Here is a 19,615-nt window from a genome sequence, read left to right as displayed (position 1 = left end):
GTAAAGCAGCGAAGGAGGTGTGCGTGGAGTGATGGGAGCCAGGACAAATATATCAGCAGAAGAAGGAGGGGAGGAAGGAGGAAGTAGAAGAAGGGGGCGGGTGTCTTGGGGATGACAGGAAAAAAATACGTCCGCTTGGTGGAAGTGGAATGAAGTCGAAACGAGGAAAGGAACGGAAAAAGAAAACTGTTTAGCCAATTCTAAGCGTAATTTCCTGTGATGTCAAAGTTGGCAGATGGAGAGGAAAAGGAATTTGAAGGAAACATTAGTGTTTGATGTGAAAAGAGGGGAGGGGTGATGTGGTGGGAGAACGAGCAGGAGAAAAAAATATCCTGGGAAATGAAAGAGAGAGAGAGTGAAAGAGAAGAAGGCAGGAGCGCGTGCGAGGGGTGAAAGTGTCAGCGGGTCAGGCAGAAACCATTACCAGTGCTGGCTGTTTGTTCCTTACACACTGGGCCAACTTAATAGAAGCCAAGCATTTAAAGTCAAGTGGAAATGTGGCTGACCCGCCACCTGTTCAGCACGCATACACCACAGCAGCTCCACACAAACAGTCTGTCTTTCAGGGCTTTTTATAGCTTTTATCACCACGCTCACTTTGCAGAGATAATTTTTTGGGCCTCGTCTTTGCACAGAAATCATCAGAGAGAAGAAGGAGAACAATAATGCATCAGTGTTCTTTAAAAAGCTTGGCTGCATTTCTTTCATCTGGACAACAGCTGTGCACATTCCTAAATATTAAGCAACATCCAGATACGGCGCGTCTCCGCTTTAGTTCGCTTCATTTGTCACGTTTATACAACAGTGTGTCCTACAGCGCTTCTAAAAACAGCTGAAACCACAAAGCTAATGTGAAGCAACTGCATTTAATTTCATTTTATAAATACTTGTAGACATTCGAGCATTTATTGGAATTAAATCACTGCACTGTAAACCCATAAAATAAAAAAAAGCCTTCCTGCAGTATAAAGCCAACTCAGATATTTTCATTTAATACGACATATTTCTTCATTTGCATCCTCCATTTGATTAAGTTAATGTAAATGAGAAATACTTAAAACGCACACTGTTTTATGTTAAAGAAAGGCAGCATTTATTACTCTCTTTTTAAATTAAAAAATAAGAACTCCCACACTCTGCCAGCAAAGTTCACATGGCTCTCTGTGCTCTCCTGTATGTGCTACGATGACGGTCGTCAAATCTCATTTCACATACAATTGAAATACAGCCTGATGAGTTTAACAGAACAAACACACATCGAGTTAATATGACACAGTGTGTTATAATAATGACAACACACCCCAACAAGTGTTGGATGCAGCTCTTTACAAAGGTGCCTGCACACTCGCGCTGCAGGCCTGAGTTCAGTTCACGTGCAGGGAGGAGGAAAGTGGGTGAAGAGTTTGCAGAGGATGTGAAGACTGTTTTTAATTTTCCTGCTTAAAAGAGCGAGGCAGCAAAGTGCCAACTGAGCACAGGCCAGAGGCGATTATCCACTGCTGCTAACGCATCAGGTCTTTGCAAGCGTCTGCAAACACAGCATGCTAAGACAAAGCTTTGTGTTCATACTGGATCGATCACGCGGCGTTCGAGTCCTCGTTAGGACGGGGGGTTGGATCAGTGGGCGGGGCTGTAGGTGGTATCCTAATTATGTGACAATGCATGGGTTTGAATCCCGCGTGGGGCCTTCAGTTGTGGTACTGCAGCTTACTCCCACTGTCCGAGGACGCGCTCGTGGAGAGTGAGTGGTTGCTCGCCTCTCGGTGCCCCCCACCTCAGACCTGGATGGGCTCCAGCCCCCTGCGAGCCTGATGCATCCATTATAATTAATGAGAAAATATTTATTTTCTATGTTTTGTCCCCAACGCTCACTCAAGCTTATGATCATTTGTCTTCTATTAATGTAACACAACGATTAATATTGCACAGAAGAGCAAACACTGTAATCATCTGTAGTAACCAGCAGTAATAACTGCACGTTTACAGAATTACACTGCTGAACGGCATGCTGGGTAATGGCAGCTAGTCAAGTAGCTAGCCAGGTAGCATCCTCCATCACTCAGCAGTGATGAAGAACAAAATAATAATAGAGCTGCAGATTTGGAGGTTTTATGGCTTTAAATGATTCGTATGTTTTGGGATAACGTTGCCAGGCGCAGTAACTCGCACAGATGACGCTACGGACTTTGGAAGAATAGGCCCGAGAAGACTTTAATTCAACGCAGGAAAGTGTCAGTATGAAGGCCGACTCTGATTTTATTTCAAGGCCTCAGAGTCGATTATTTATCGTTTGTTTCATGTTTTTTGGTTTAAACTACTAAATTTACTGAACTTAATTCAGGTTTTCCTGCTTAATGTGAGGTAAGATGCTGGACTTGTCTGAGAAGTCAGAAATTCATTTCAACAACGAAACAATTTTTTTTCTGTTCAGGACGCAAATAACTGTAATTTGTTATCTTAATCAAAAATAATAAAGTGTTTTACTGTTTATTTGTGCTTTTTAAAATACTCTATTATCATAATTCACAGACAACAACAATAATTATGTTTTAACATTAGAAATATCATTTAGATTAAAGAGCTTGGACATGCTGGGGATGAAACATTAGCAGAAACATACAAAATATTTGTGGAATTTCCTGAACTGTTCATTTCAAGTGAAATCAGTTGAAGTTTCCGCAGCTTAGTTTATTTCTTTACTGTGAGTTTATTGACGTTCTTCACATATCAAACTCACCTGTGTGTAATTAATGTTCAGGGTGGCTTTGTGCTCGCTCTCAGACTGCTGGAAACGGGAGGAAAATCCAGGATTGTCATTAATAACGCCTGTCCTCGTATGACAAGTCAGAATGTCTGCTGTGAAAACGACCTAACACAGATAATACTTTAAGCGATCCATTAGTGCCAGGGTGAAAAATGATTTTTCGGCTAATACATTCATACTTACACCCCCCGCTGTTTTAGTATTTTTGACTGAAAACATCTCAAACTGATGAAAGAGCTGCAGAACTGCAAGTTCTCACGTCGTGACGGGAATCTTAACTAGCAATTTATTAAGCGCGGACGTGCTCAGAGGTCAGTCAGTTAAAGTGACGTGCACGTGGACAGCACAGGCGGTAACTGTGAGCCAAATACTCCACAGGTGTCACATCAGAGTTAGCCAGTCTGAACTGAAGGCAGAACTATCGTTGTAAGGACTCCAGTCACTGTTTCCTTCTGTCTCCATGTAGAGACACAGACAGAGGGGGAAGGAGCGAGTTCATCGGTTACCCTCAGCCCTCCGTATGTCTTTTGCTTTCCCTCCCCGTGTTGCCGTCAAGTTCCACACAGACGCACTTTCTTTACTAAAAGCTGCCGATGTCATTAACCGTCCACGTCCTGATGTGGAGAAGTCATCTGACCGTAGCCTCACCGACGTCGAGAGAGGGCCACTCGGAAGCACTCAGGGGCCCCGGGTGTCTCTGGGGTTAATGCAGCCTGTGCTGCCGGCTCTGACGGATGGCTGGGAAGCCCCACTAAATCAGCCCCTCTGCCAGGAAAGATGGAGTGAGAGGAGGGGTGGGGTGCAAAGGGGACCACTCCAGCTTCACCACAGCCCTCCCTCTTTTGAAAAGCTCTTGAAACGTCGCAGGCTCCCCGCTAATGTCATCCACGCCGGTGCACATGACGCGCACTGTCTTTGTTCCAGCTCCTCCACCTTCAGACCAGCTCTCCACACCAACCCACGGGACCCCGAGCATTCTCACCTCACAATTAAAACAGGCATTAGGAGAGAGGGAGCGAGGAGGAAGGGGTGTAAAGAACAGAGCGAGCCGGATTGAAAGAACAGGAAGACAACGATATGGAAAGGCTGATTAATTAAGGGTTCCTCTCTGGCTACAGAACAGATGAAGTTTCGGGATCAATTAATTAGCAAGCTAGCCTACGCACGTCAATGGCTCTAATAGCCTGCTCTCATTTGTAACTTTTATTACCCCGCTGCTGTGGAGTGGCTCTCAGCCAATCAAATGCCGCATGGAGCCCATGCTACATGGTCATTAACTGGAAGGGGGTGGGGGAAAACCCCTCCCATCCAGAGTGGTTTAAGTGATGTTATCAGTTATGTCACTGTAAAGCTTCTATATGCTCTGTAGCACAAGAAAGATGGACTTGTGTCTACGCTCAAACACATAGCAACATGCTTTATCCACAGTTATTAGTGTATTTATATTTGAGCCTGTGGATTATACTTTTTCACAAACGCAGCTGTCAGTTATTTCTCACTGTTGCATTAGTCCTCCATCGCTCTTGCTCAGAGAGGTGAAGCAATGTTGGGATTTGATATTATTTTGTGCTGAACGCGGCGAGCGGGTGTAAAACGTCACAAACGGTGTGTTTTTGAAAGATCCGGGCTCGGCGCTCTGAGTCTGCGGCGCTCTATACGTGCCTGCTGATAAGATAAAAGAGCCGGGAGATGAAAGCGGAGCGAAACGGAGGGAGCGCGAAAGAGAGGGAAAAGAAAGGGGATGCTTTACGTCTTTGCCGAGTTACAGAGGGATTAGTGGCTGCTCTAATTGGCTCACGGAGAATTCATCTCAGTTTCCATCCAGATTAGATGGATTCTTACGCAGGTCAAGTCTGGCATCTCACTTTCTGGGCTTCATTTGTACTGCGGAGTGCGGAAGTGCTGAGATGTGACATGGCGTCAACATCTGAGACAGCACAGCATAATAACGCTGTTACCTGGATTCGGCTGCTGCTTTGTAACAGGAGCAGACGAAGATGGGGCCTGTTTGTATAGCCTGGATGTTAAACAAGCGAATAAACGTCCATCTAAGTTTGAATGTTTTCAAGAGAGCAGCTTTTAAAAATATATTTACTTATTTAAACGGTCAGTTTACCTCCAAACAAACTCAAACTCTCAGGCTGCTCATCCATCTCATGCTTTTGCTGCCTTCACTTAAATTGGATGTAACCAGAGGGCACAAATTAGCAGCAGCACTGCTTTCCAGGAATCATAACCTGGTTAGCCCCAAAAAAGGAAGAGCTACAAAACTGGGATGGAGGAACTATTTTCTGTCTACATTCACCAAACAGAAATTACAGCTCGGCTCAGGGCCCCCACCAACACACACACAGACACACACCATCAAAAGAGGTCAGCATCATGGAAACAGCTAACCCAGCGGCCCCCAACCCCTGGGCCAGGGACTGATTTGATACCGGGCCGCGAGAGTTGAAGCTCAGGTGTGAAATTTATGGTTTTCAGGGTTTTTATCGGTTTTATTGTTAACGCGGTTTCCCTGGGTCTTTCCCCGTGTGTTATGGATAAATCTTCTTTTTTTTGGTACCGGTACTGGTTTTATTTTGTTGTATTTATCCACGACACCTTAAAGGCCGGTCCATGAAAATACTGTCGGACATAAACCGGTCCATCTCACAAAAAAGGTTGGAGGCCGCTGACGTAACTCATATTTAACTTGATCCCTGGATGAGGCTGCTCGAAACGTTTGGTCTATGAACATTTTTTCTGCTCTTGGATCTCTATGATGTCATAGAGAGGGGATATCCCTAATATGGTAGTTGTAGGCACAACTATGAAAGCGGCAGCCAATCAGGCCGCAGAGTCCAAGAAGAGCAGAGCAGGTGTCCTGTATTTGTAGTCTTTACACATTTTAAATAACAAATCACGTAACGTGAACTATGGCAGCAGGGAGACGGCGGCGTGCCTACGAGTGCGTTGGCGTGGATCGACTTCAGCGACATAAGTTATTAAAGGCGCTGCGTGCTCGTCGTCTGAAGAGCCAATCCTTCCAAAAATGCCTACCTGCCCTTAACCCTTTAACCCCGTCATCATCACGCCGCCAGCGCCTGATTGATCTGCGGCGCACAGAAGCGGCTCAGCCATCCATTGTGTCGCTGTCATTTAACAAGGCGGCGCCTCGTCGTGTCAGCGTCCCAGAAAGACAGCCTCGCAGCAGGGGATGTAAAATACGAGTATAATCTCCTGAGCTCACGGTGACCGCTAATGGCGAAAAAGCGTTTTTTTTCCCCCCAACTCAAAGCAACCCCTCCCCTTCCCCTCCACCTTCTCCTCGTTCAGATGTAATTGACATGACTCCTACACAAGTTCAAGCCTGTCATCACAGCAAGCGGTGAAAAATGAGCCGAGCCGGCGTGTGTCGGAATGATTGATCTGAAAGACGTTTCGGGGCTATTTTGCGCTCAGTTGTGATGTTTACATGTGTCGTGAGCCTTCTTTTCTTGGTAATTTCATGATGATTATTTTCTATCTGTCAGGACGGAGTTGAGTTTGAGTCTGAGCTGGTGTTATTTGGCGTTCCTTCTGAATTTCCAGTATAATCATTGAGAAATTCTGTGTCAAGACATGGCACCGATCTGTTTTTTATTTTGGGATAGCTGGCTGTACCTCCCTCATTATCAGCACTTGAATCCTTTTCACTTCACCCGCTCTTCGCCCTCCTCCTCCTCCCTTGCTTATTTAGGTCCACGTTTGACCCTCGCTGAATCACATTTGCTTTTTTCTCACTGCCTCTTTCTCAATTTCCCCTCGCGTTTCTGTCTGTCTTGGCGTCAGATTGGGGTCAGGAGTTTAGTAGGTGAAAAACATTTGGAGCCGGTGGCGCAGGGCCCAGAGCGTCTCGCAAAAAAAAGGAAAAAATGAAATAAATAAACGGCTGTTCACACACACATTACAGAAAGCATTAACCTGGCCTGCTCTGCCTCTCCAAATGTCTCCATTAACACTCTGCCTGGAACAACAGAGCCACTGCTAGTCAGCCAGCAATAAAATGCCAGTGACGAGCGCTCCCTTTGTGCATGTTTTTTTCCCATCAATTGATGCGAGCAGAAACTGAGAATTAGAGGGAAAAATAAAGAGAGGCAGACGGGGGGCAGAGAGCAGCCTTCAGAAAAGGATCCAAGATGGAAATATAAAAAAGCTCGCCGTGCGTCTATCGGTTGATGGCTACACTGTCTGCTCGCGTTCTCTCGCCCGTCAGAGCGATTTGATGCTATCAGCGGGTCAAGAAGTCACGCTCCTTCAAAAGACGGGCTTATGTTTTCATTTGGGAAGAGAAAAATCTTGCAGTATATGAAGTGCACTGTGCAGAAAAATGCCGGCGAATTCACGTGCCTTTTTTAAAATGAATTTATTTTTTGTATCTTTAATATTTGGCTCCAGATTTGCTGGCATGGGAGTGCTGCATATCCCTCCTCTCCCTCAGTTTTTTCTCCCTCGGCACCCGAGGAATGAGCTTAGGTGTCAAGGGCCTCCCAGTGTATGAGGAGGGGGAGGAGCCAAAGACAGAGAGATCAAAGAGAAGTATGGAGAGAGAGAGACGGAGAGCGGCGTCACCTTGGGGGGAGAGAGATAGGAGAGCGATGACGAGAGCCGTGATGCGTCCCCTCTCCTTCTCCCTTATGTTTAATCATGGGCCCGTTGGTGCTGATCCTCGCCTCCGACACTTTGCATTTCATTAAGGGACTCACCTTCGTTTGCAATTCACCGCTGGATGTGGTATTGACTCCGAGTGGCTGATCTTATCACCACACAAAGCTGGAGACACTGGTTGATTTGTTTTGGTCCGGAGTGGAATAATAAGCTCCTGACGGCTGCAGCCCGGTGCTGTTCTTTGCACGTCAGCCTTTTGCATTGCAGAGATGGCAGGAGGCGATATTCACGTCCTTGTGCCGCAGCAGAACGTGTGCACGGTTACGGCGCTTTAGACGTCGGCTCATCTTGAAAATGAGAGAAAAAGTCAAATTCCCACAAAAGATCAGAGCCGAGTTTGACTCGAAAGCATCAGCTGCACAACATGAAACAAAAGCATCTTTAGCTCGAGCCACAGGCGGCAACGAGCCGAGCGTTTCCAAAAATGACAAGATAGAGTCAAACAATTAGGAAATGGTGATTTTTCCTAAAAATTTCAACAACAAATAACGGCCTCTGAATTCTAATTTGGCTTTGTGATTCTGTGTGAGCATTTAAATGATGTTGAAATGTTTTTATTTCCACGTTACAAAAAGCAGTCCTGAGATTTATCCTGATACCGCTGCACGTTTTCACTGTTTTGACTGACAGATCTGTCAGCACTGCCATTTCTCTCGTACCTTTTCCCCGCTGTGCTCCCTCGCTGAAATTTCCTTTGATTATCCGCCATTAAGTTCACTTTAAGACCTGCCGACCTGCCGGAGAATGTAAATATGGAAAAGAAAATATCCACTGTTTCATTTTGCGCTGTGTTTACAAATGTCATTATTGTAATGCAGCCAGCTTTTGCATAGTCACATTCAGTCTTTGAATGATGCTATGATTAACCAGCGTGACTATAATTCAGCTGTGAAAAGGCCGTCGATCGTTAGAAGGTGCCAAGCATGCAGATACACTGTAGCGACTCGGAGGTGTTACAGGAGGGATTTGGAGCTCCGTGGAGTCGTTAAAGAAGACTTTTGTCATTTAAAAAAGGAAAAACGACCTCTGGAAACGCAGTTACTGCAGTTTTCATGCGTTTTCGTAGCCGGTCAGCCGGCTCAGAGTTGCAGGGCGTCTGGAGTCGATCCCAGTCACTCACAGACACAGACCATCACTCACTGTCACACCTGTGGTCAGTTTAGAATCACCAGTTAAACGAACAGGCCTGTCTCTGGACTGTGGGAGTGCCCACTTCAACACCGTGCTGACCTAAAGTGTCTGAAGTAATTTAGTTTTTATTTGTATTTCTGTTTTTGAACTGTAATATGTCATGTATCACATTTATCAGTGTGTGAAAGAAGCATCAGCTCAAAGCCTCGTCTCTCTGGCTGAAACAGACCAAACTGGGAACATTTCCTCCATATTTTACTTTCATTTTCATTCATTTTAGAACTTTGAATTTTTTCTCTTTTATTTCAGTTACCAAACAGTTTTTTATTATTATAACACCTAGTTTTAGTTTATTTAGGTTAATATTATTAACTTTGTTTGGGACCAACTTTGATCAGCAGCTTTCATTATAGGATTAGGTTATGGTCAAATCAGTTTTATTGATAAATGATGTCCTGATCAGATGATGTGAGGCTGGTGCTGTGATGCATGTATAGATCGGAGGCCTCAGAGAGACAGCAGCCTGTTTGGTGACTATTCAGAATATTTATGCTGAATCCGCTTGATTTTTTTGCTGGTGGACACGATGCGTCATGCAGAGGAAATTAAAGAGTTTTTCATCCCAGAATGAAAAAATTAAAATTGGAGGCTGATGATGAAACGGCAACAAAAACAACATTAAATATTTGGAAAACTGTTTTTTTTCTGTGGTATTTTACCGACTGCCCGCAGCATTTTCATACACTGATAGCATACTGGTGATACTTCACGTTTGCTCTTTGGTCACTTTATGATGATAGCAGCGCCTCGTTGAGCTGCCGCCCTGTCCAGCCTGTTGACTTCTTGCTGCTGTGCATCACGTCCATCCTTAAAGCGTGCGCAGGCCTCGTATCCAGAGCTGTTCTTGTATCTGCCGTCTTGCTGCCCTTCCTCTCTCATACGGTTTTATCTTTATTGCTATTTTGCATTATCCCTATCCCTGCTCTCAGGCTCATCTTCCTTCCTGTGCTTTACTTTTTCTCTCCACATATCTGTACGTCTGCATCACTTTCTCTATCTGTCCCTCTCCGTCTTTATCACGTGAACCATCGCTTTATCTGTGGCTTTAAGTATGGCAGAGTGTAACACCCGTCCTCTATCTCCCCTCCGACTATCTATCCATCTCTGTCTCTAAACATCTTCCTTTGCCACTTTGTATCTGCTTTTTTTTCTTTCAGCCTCTGGTTCAGTCTTTTGTCAGCTCATCGAACTTCCCGCTTCTTGCAACACTTTTTAACTTTTCCATTTTAAGCAGCAGCTTCTTGGTGGCCGACGAGCACAATGGCACGTGAATGTTAATGGCGAGCCTGTGATGTGCGGGCCTGTCAGGCCTGTCAGTGCGTGCGTACGAGTGCGTTTAGGGGTTGGGGTGGTGGCACCGCTTAGCGCTCTGGTTGGCTGAGTCCATCTGTCACTCAAAAATGGGCAACCTGTGGTCCCGGCCAGCAGCCACCCGTAGCGGCGCTTTGACAGTGTTATGAAAATTCCTGTCTATTGCTCATTGGCCCAATTGAATTACAAGCAGCGCCTTGTTCCGTGCAAGGTTTTTAAACGGCTGATTTAAGGCACATGCACATGTGCACATACACACACACACACACACAGCCGCCTTGAATGAGGGTTAGCGCAGCTATTTATTCCCACCATTTGCAGAGCAGGAAGATATTGTCTGCCTTTTCATACGAGTCTTGTTTTGATAGATTTTTGATTGAGTTATTCTCAGTGTTTGCGCTCGTGTTTGTGTCTTTGTATCTTAATATGCCGCCAAGGCTTTTGTTTTCATCACACTGTTTCTGCAGTTTATGGTGAATTATTTGCTTCACAGGACGTCTATTCTGCGTCATTTCTCCCTACAGCACTTCACATCTGTTGTCATTTCATTACAGACATTTATTTGACACTGTGTGCCTGCCAAGACTCTGGATAAAGCGCACTGTTATTTTGTCGGCTTCCACACACCTGAGTGGAGGGAAAAGGCAGAAAATGGTCTTATTTTCTACTTCCAGCAGTTATTTTTATTGTTGTAACAGGCAGCACAGCGAGTCTGTTTATCACCGAGCATATTCTCAGTCAAAGAGAATCAGGTTTCAGACAGCTGGTGTGTACTCAGCAGGTACAGTACATTCATACAGTCGAGCCCAGCAATCAAACAGAAGCTGCATTTGAATGACTCTCTCTTCCCTCCCAAAGCCACAGTGACAGGTTGCTACTTGTTAGACCTCCAGTCAGCCTGCTGCCTCTGTGTACTGATTTGACTGACTGTCGGCGTTTCTGCCTCCTTCTCGTTTGGCTCTTCTGCTGCCTTCCCCGACTGTCTGTGTACCTGCTTGTGTTTTTGGCAGCAGCTCTTCTCAAATGTTCATTTAACTACAGAAAATCTGTTTTTCAGAATAACCACCTTTGATGGCCCCATCTTATCTTAATGACCTTGTAGTACCATATCACCCTATTAGAGCACTTCGCTCTCGCTCTGCAGGCCTACTTGTTGTTCCTAGAGTATTTAAAAGTAGAATGGGTGGCAGAGCCTTCAGTTTTCAGGCCCCTCTTCTGTGGAACCAGCTTCCAGTTTGGATTCGGGAGACAGACACTATCTCTACTTTTAAGATTAGGCTTCAGACTTTCCTTTTTGCTAAAGCATATAGTTAGGGCTGGACCAGGTGACCCTGAATCCTCCCTTAGTTATGCTGCAATAGGTGTGGGCTGCTGGGAGGTTCCCATGATGCACTGCGTGTCTTCATTCAGTATGTATTAGTAGACCTCTCTGCACTGAATAATACTTGTTATTTTGTCTTTATCCTGTCTTCCTTCTCTCACCCCAACCAATCACAGCAGATGGCCCCGCCCCTCCCTGAGCCTGGTTCTGTCGGAGGTTTCTTCCTGTTAAAAGGGAGTTTTTCCTTCCCACTGTCGCCAAAGTGCTGCTCATAGGGGGTCACATGATTGTTGGGTGTTTCTCTGTGTTTTTATTGTAGTGTCTACTTTACAGTATAAAGCACCTTCAGGTGACTGTTGTTGTGATTTGGCGCTGTATAAATAAAATTGAATTGATGGCGCTATAAACTCCTTGGCTGTACATTTAAACAGTGGGCTGATGTAGGAGCGGCCCATGCAGACGGCAGTGCTGCTGGTTAATGGGCGATCAGCTGGGAGAGTGGTGTTGTTGAAAGTAGCACATATTCTGCATTCGGTGATGAAAGAGGATGAAGAAACTCAGCCACAGCCATCCATTCACAGCAATTAAAGCCTCTTACACTTCCTGTCAATGAAAGTCCACTGCTCGCTTTGCTAATGCTTGTGATACGATGATGATGATGTTGAATGAAGCACTTCTTGTGGAGTCTAATTCAGCCTTAATTCCTCTACAGACTGTCCAAGTGGCTCGCTGTGGACAGAGTGTGTGTTCCTGTGAACCACATGCTACATATCTGAAAAACATTTGTGTTAGTATTGATGTTAGCGACGTGCTTACGAAGGCTGCATTAATAACTGTCACACTGTCCCAAATATTTCCAACATTGTTCAAACCTGTAAAATCTGCCACTTGTGTCGATGTGTTTCATCGATGAATCGATTGGTATCATTTCTCACACATGAATGTACGTTTGATTGTTCTGATCAGGATCGCAGGGACACCATACAGCTGACCTGAGCACATATGTAACTATCTATCACATTATTAAACATCGTTCATTTACATATAAATGAAAAGAATGAATATGCATTCATATCAATTCTTGTGCATTCTCGTGTTTTTATGAACCCGATTCCTACCTGAGAGCACCACACAGGTGATCCCACACTTTTCCACGACATCATCCGTGTCCACACTTCATAATCAGTGCAGTGGAGGACAGTGGGCTAGCCAAGTACTCAGCAGTACAATAAGAGCCACACTAAAAATGAACCATCGCTTTAAAAAAATAAAATGTGCAGTTATTTAATCAGTTTGTTCACAGCACACATTTTGACCAGTCCTAGCAGGAGAAGCTGTAATAGCACTAATTACATTAACAGTGGCTTTGATCCATGTAAGGGTCTCTGTGAGCACAATACAAGGCCTCTAAATGATATGCAGCCACTGTTAGTGCTGTAATCAGCCGGGTAGCCTCAGATAAAAAGGAATGCACCTAAAGCCTCACAGGACTCAAACTGTAAGTTACTGCATTTTGAAAACTTGAAGAGCTGCTATATTTACACGCTTACAGCAGCTTCCTTCTAATAGAAAACAAAGAGAGTTAGCAGTTGTGACACTGATGGGTCCAAACTGCATTTTTATATCCAAATTCAAAGACCAGACCGAATCCGGTGTAGTTTATTATCTGCTCCTTAGCTTTCCATCCTTTGTAAGGAGGGTATTTGTAGCACTAAGAGGATCTTTTCTGGAGGTGCGAACCGAAACACGCTCTCTCTGTTGGACCTGTTTTTCTGTGATTTGTCTGTCACGCTGCCCACGTCTGTCTGCTCCTCCGTCTATCTGTCACTGTCTGTCCGTATCCGTCGGCCTGCCTGTCATCATATTTGTCTGAGGAGGAAAGAAACCCACCCGTGGTTGTCTGGTCTCGATCTCCATGGCGACCCGATCCTGACCAATCCCGGAACAGCAGCATTCCAGTCGAGACCCACAGTGTTACGGCGGCCTGTCATCACCGATCGCGGGATAGAGTTGCTTCTGTTAAGTCGGAGTGGCTTTGATCCACAGCTAATGGCGTGTGTGACAGACAGAGGGAGAGAGTTTGTTTGTATTTCTTACTTTAGCAAATCCCTGTGAACAGACGACTGTGCATTCATTTAAGTATGTCGGAGTCAGATACTGTGTGTGTGTGTGTGTGCACGTGCATGTGTGTGTGTGCGTGCATGTGCATGTGTGTGTGTGTTTCCCCGGCTTGCAGTAATGAATCCAGTGGTGCTGTTGGCATGAGCGGGGCCATGCTATTAACCTCTCTGCCAGCTAGACTGATCTCACCCTGTCTGTCTCATCGGCCTAATGACACACTCTCACACTCGAAGCACAACACACTCACACACACTCGTGCGCAGAAACCTGTCCTTCCTAATCAAATTTCCACTGAAGTGAAAAGTATTCCACATTGTCCAATCATCTCCATTCAGAGAGTCAAAAAGCTTCTGCCGGTGCGGCGAGAATATTTCTTTTTTTACGACCCACTCAAAGGAAGGTACTCTTCAAACCTGTTTGAAATGTGTTAATCTCAACTGTTCCTCTGCAGCCGGATCAGATTTTAATATTTTTGCACCAGCCATCAGTTTTACGAGTGGGTTTCCTCGCTCACGAGAGTCACAGTAAAACTCCAGCCTTGCTTTTAATCTGACGAGGCAGCAGTGCGGCGGTTACGTCACGGTGGAGTCTCCTCTAACGCCATCCTCTATAAATCACTGTGAGTTTGAGTTTTACTTTGCCAAGCCTGCCACAGGAGATTTAAAGGGACATTTTAAAGTTTAGGACTCGGGGCGCACGGCTTCGCTCGCGCCCCAAATTACAGCCTGTGTGCGCGTTTAATGAGTTTGCGGCAGAGCTCCTGGCGGAATAAAAATAAGCCACATGACATAATGGGGAAGAAATATGACATGAAACGTGCTGTCATATTGCTTCACCCGTGGTCGTAAATGTTGTTTAATAATGTGTGTTTATGTGCGTGCGCGTGATGAGAAAACCCCAGCCTCCATAGGAAATCCGCAGAGGAGCGAGGAGCACCTGGCGCTGTTTGTAGTCATAACAAATGACAAGAAGGGATTAAGGCTAGATTTGTATTTGTGCCAGCTTGTTACATGCATCCCCTGTTCACATTCTCTCTCATAACCACCATGTAATGCAGCATTGGCACTTGGCATGGCTTCGCCCTCCTGAGTTAGTTTTTTAACCGCTCTTGCTCTGGAACGCCGTGGCTCATCCGCATGTCCCTCATTAAGGTCACGGCCTGGGACGGGGACTACAGTAATATCCGGCGCACTTCATCCCATCTGCGAGTTGTCCGAGTCGGAGTTAATGTAGAGAGCGGGATGCTTTGGCAAGGCAGAGGACATAAAGTTAGCGGTTTCTGCAGCGTGAGTTCATTAGGCAGAGGGCTGCTGGGAGGTGCGTGTCAGCCTGCTCGGAGCTAAATTAAGAGCCTCTCGCTCAGGGACAATCACATGAATTGGAAAAAAAAGATAAGGGGCAGTTTGTGTAGACCTGTGTGGGATGCTTTTGCTTTTGGCAAATGTATGATTGACTACTGCAGTATGTTACTTGCCGCCTGCTCTGATATCCTACTAATTGCACCTGGCACCCTCTCTGCATTGCTTTTAATTTAAAGTGAAAGTCTTGCTCTCAGTCCTGACCTTAATACCTCCCTTCTAACTGTCATGTGGTTGGTTGTTTCAGCAGGTGGTGCCATATGGCCAACAGGGGATGGTTGGGTACAGCCAGCAGCAACAGCAGCAGCAACAGCAGCAGCAGCAAGGGGGGCAGCAGGGAACCCCTCCGTACTTCAGCCCCCCTCATCAGACTCCTCCAGGACCAACCCCGAGCTCCTACCTGCAGCCCCGGCCGCCACTGCAACAGGTACCAGCACACGGGCCCTAAACTGAGACCAGTGATGCTTCCTGCAGGAAACAGCTGTGCACACGTTCACGTTTACTTCCCCTTTACATGAGGAAAAAATAAATAGTAGCCATAATTAATCAATACCACAAGGTTTCATCCAAATCTTTTTAATGTTTGAGTTGTGCTGAGATTGGAAAAAGCATCTCAACAGAGAAACTGTGTGTGTGCACATGTATTCATGTCTTTGTGGGGACCAAAAATGCTGGTCCCCACATGTTTGAAGATACAATTGGGTTAGGGTTAGGGAAAGCATTATGTCAATTAGATGTCCCACAAGATATGAAAACCCGAGTTGTGTGTGCATGTGTGTGTTTGTGTGTGTGTGGTCCAGGCCCATTACTCTTTCGCATTATTCATGAGACATATTTTAGGTAGAGCTCACTCTCTGCGTTTCAAAATATTTAACTGTTTTCTCGAAGCACGAACACTGTGCAGAAACATTTGCATGCAATGCGTGTTTCGGAGATTGGACAATCATAGCTTATAAACACATATTGTATATTTTCAATGAGCACAGGCCTGCCAGTGCAAACTGAATTCTCAGAACAACAAAGGGCCTGTTCTGCAGATATGGATCGAGACGCATCCTGCCAAGTTTTAGCGTGATGTTCTGTAGAAGATTTCCACTGGGAAGCTGGCTTCAAGCAGTTGTTTTTTCAGATTTGAGTGAAGTCTGCCCATGTGTTTCCCATCCACTCTGCAGCCAGAGGGATCTATCTATCAGCCCGCATGGAGTGACTCTGGCTCGCAGTGTTGCCCTGGATCATTACAGAGAGAGCAAAACAGACCAAAGGAAAGAAAATAAAACGGGACAAGACGGGAGAGATTACAGAAGAAGTGGATGGGAAAGGACAGACTGAAGAGGAGGAAAGAAGATCAGTTTGAACTGGATATGTCAGATTATGGAAACGGTGGTGCTGCGAGCCCTTCCGCAGGATCGTAGCTGATAAAGGCATTTAGTTTAATTCAGTCAGGATTGCCTAAAAAAAGAGCACTTCAGTGTGAGGCAAAAGGCTGAAGTGGCAAATAAAAAAGTACATAAAATAGCGTGCATTAATATGGATTGAGCATTTCCAGTAACATCACAGTGCAGCTGCAGATATGTGGTGATGATATGCATGCAGCCAGTGCACGACTGAGCACTGCACACTGCAACACGGATCAGGATGCTTTCCCTCTATAATGATGCATGTTGTCCTTCATTACAGAGAACATCCACGCAAAGAGACGTCATCCAGCACATGCACTGGATAGGTCGTTAGTAGTTGTTCAGTATCTGCGCAGGCTGACTGCCGTTTGGCGGCGGCGGTTAGCTGTTATACTGTCATTTACCGAGACGTAGTTAAAACTTTCTTCGGCAGACTTGAACACCGAGCAAAAAGCCATCGTTGGCACAAAAGCAGGTTGTCAAAAAAGGAACTCATCAGTGTTAGCATATAGCAATTTTCATGCTGAGTGAATGTTTCAGCCAGCGCGCCTTTTGTCTCACGCTGAAAACGCTCTTACTCTTGTTTCCTCACTTAACATGCTCACACACACAGACTGTGCAGCCTGCTGAGCAAACATTAGTCACTCTAACTGGGAGCGGCTGAGATCCATGGCCGCGTTGACATTTGGTGACAGTAATGGTGTGTTTTCATCATTGCTGATCACGCGGCGGCAATTGACCCACGCTGACATTTATATACCAGGTAGTTCTGCTCGAGTGCTCCCATTGGCCGAAGCCATTTCACCTGTGCTGATAAGTCCCGTATTGGTTGCTATGCCAACTTCTGCGCTGACCGGGGAGCTGGTCTCCCTCTGTTTTTCATTGTTATGCAAGCGTGCTCCTTTAAGGGCAGGCGCACAAGCTTGTTACGGCTACATGAAAGCCTCGATACCTTCGGCAGCTTCCCACCATCTTTACCTGTAATCACGGCGCCCTTCCTGCGTGTTGAAACAACGGTGCAACATTTAATGTTGCTATAGCACAGCAGGCAGTGAGTCGCCACCTCCTGGTTCCTGCCTGTCTGTCACACTAAAGACCCGGCTAAAGTTATTCTTTCCATCTTCTAATAAGCTCCTGGCTTGGATGCAGTTATGTTGCAGCCATTTACAGACAGACTTTACATATTATTAGGAACAAAGTGGATCTTTAGCATGTACAGGCATACATGTGCAAGTAGCCAAACATTTCCAGTATTTCAGCAGTTTGTGCTGCAGTAATTACTGAAAATTCACAATATTGATCATTAAAAAACATGACATTTTAAACATAACAAAACCAAGCAAGCGCGGTGGCATTAAGACAAAGTTAATTGGTCATCGATTGAGCGAGAGAGGATTTTCGAGAGGGAAACAAAATACCAGGAAATACCAGAATAAATTTAAAGAACAAAGAAAGGCGGTCGCCGGCTTTGATTTTGGATCCGAGAGGTAAACACGTTGGAAAATTGAACGTACGCGGCGAGCTCAGCCAAGATTACAAATGGGTTTTGTGTGCCTTCAGCTCAGCGCTGTATCGCTTTCATTTTTCTGTTCTGAGCGAGCGTGTGGCTTCCTGTCACTTTTGTACACTGTGTCTGCGTGTACACTAATCAGCTGAGTGCACCGCGGCAATTCGGAGCTGCGAAAAGGTCAAATGGTGACCTTTGTCTGTGATTCTGGGCTGAAATGAGACATGATGCGAGCCGCACAGAGCGGATTACACGCATACGCGCCATCGCCAGCGTGTGCCAGATTAGGATGTCATTGTGGTATTGACCCCTGTTTTTTGACCCCGCATTACTCTGAGAAATCCAAGCTGAAAAGTTCTTTATTTTGTTCTTCCGGCACTCTCCGCAGTTCCTTTCCCCCACTCCACTCCCATTAACCCTAGCCAGAGGACATCCTCCAGTTGATGGAACCATTCCAGCTGCCTTTGACACAGAATTTGCTCTGCAACCGACCGCTATTAGCTGGTTTTGTAACAAATCGAAGTGAAAACGCTGCCTTTCTTTGAGTCTATTGCACTGCTGTGACCTCATCTGATTGCAAGGAGCAAAGAAGGCTAAAAAGGCATTTTGAAGACATCAAGGCTCATACAAAAAGTAAAAATATATATATATTTTCCACCAGGGAAGAAGTGCGCTTTGAAAAAATAAAAGTGCATGTGCTGGTAGATTTTGAATGGCTGTTTGAGAAAGGCAGATATTTTTAAAGCCATGATTATGAGTAACAGTGAAGTTTGTCCTTTATTTGACCCTTGTTTTTACCACGTGAACTACTCGATTGTTTGTATATGAACGTGTCAATTTCCACCAAATCCTGTGGGATTAATCCTCTTTAAAAAATAAAATTGTAACAAGAATTACTCCTGCTATGTGGAAAAATATTCAAAAGCCCGTTTTTCTGGAAGTAAAGTTTAAAGACGCCCTATAAATATGGCGACCCTGAGTGTTAGCGCCAGCTCCGTTGTGAGACAAATCACTTAAAAGGAGGAAACGTGTGCCCTTTCTTTCTCTTGATGGCTGTATTACGCTTGACGCACGGCAGATTAAGCGAGTGATATTTTGTTACCGCGTTACACACTCTGCCTCATAAAAACGAAAACGAGAGCGCTATAATTTCAAGAATTTGGAGATAATTTTTTATGCCGTGTTTGCTTTATTGGGTAGTATACAACACAGTGTGACAGGATAGACTGGAGGGGGTGAAATGCAACGTTGGCCAACTGCCAGACTTAAACTCATAACGTTATAAGGACACGGCGCAGGCTCTGATCAGCTACTCCACACTATTTAATGTTTCACTGAGGAACAGTGTGTTAAATTGATGTTTGCAGAGTAATTACATGCAACAGAATATAGGCTTGTTTAAACTCTATGCTGCATGTTCTATTCAGCGGTTTTTGGGTGACTGCTGGAGTCATCTGGATTTGACTGCTAGCTTTTGGAAAAGGAAGTGAGTGGAAAAAAAATACTACCCATCCCACTCTCTTTTGTGAAACTGATTCCAATTTCTCTGTTGACTGTTTCCCCTTCCTGCCTGAGAGTAGCCCCTGGGGAGGGATGCTTTAGTATAGATGAACTCTCAGCTGATTGGAGGAGACGCGGCCTCTTTGCAGGGACCTACATGGGAGGAAGCTGATTCATTGGGTTAGATGCTTTCTAGTGACTTGAGCACAACGGTTTTCCATCCGTGTCAGCTGTCAGAGGAAAGAAGAAAAACACGACAAGGCTTGCAGGTCTCCTTTTAACGCACTTTCCTTCAGCTTTACCTTGAATTGGATAGTAACTGCTGCATGTGTGCCTGCTGTGCAGCGCTGCGTCACTCATCAAAACTCTGAAAAGGTGAACAGCAAAACCTTGCGAGAGACGTGCATCTGTAAAATATCAGAAGTAGCACAGAAAACTGGGAGACAGCCAGGTGGA

The 19,615-nt window shown here is 45.3% G+C and overlaps 1 protein-coding gene across 5 annotated transcripts in view; it reads left to right on the top strand.

Annotated features, from left to right (window-relative positions):
• Window positions 1-19,615, top strand: part of LOC146365448 (AT-rich interactive domain-containing protein 1B-like) — a 156,832-nt gene that overhangs the window by 27,366 nt on the left and 109,851 nt on the right. For 3 of the 5 annotated variants that reach the window (XM_084915789.1, XM_084915786.1, XM_084915785.1), the window contains exon 3: window positions 15,003-15,182. In XM_084915789.1, the coding sequence (XP_084771915.1) occupies window positions 15,003-15,182 (180 nt within the window). The remainder of the gene's footprint in view (window positions 1-15,002; window positions 15,183-19,615) is intronic. The other 2 variants (XM_084915787.1, XM_084915788.1) reach the window with 1 other exon arrangement.

Source organism: Perissodus microlepis, chromosome 19, assembly GCF_051167445.1.
Source record: "Perissodus microlepis isolate ML-2025 ecotype Zambia chromosome 19, ASM5116744v1, whole genome shotgun sequence".
Taxonomy (NCBI): Eukaryota; Metazoa; Chordata; class Actinopteri; order Cichliformes; family Cichlidae; genus Perissodus; species Perissodus microlepis.
Note: the sequence above shows the minus strand (reverse complement) of the source record. Positions and strands in the feature narration are given on the sequence as shown.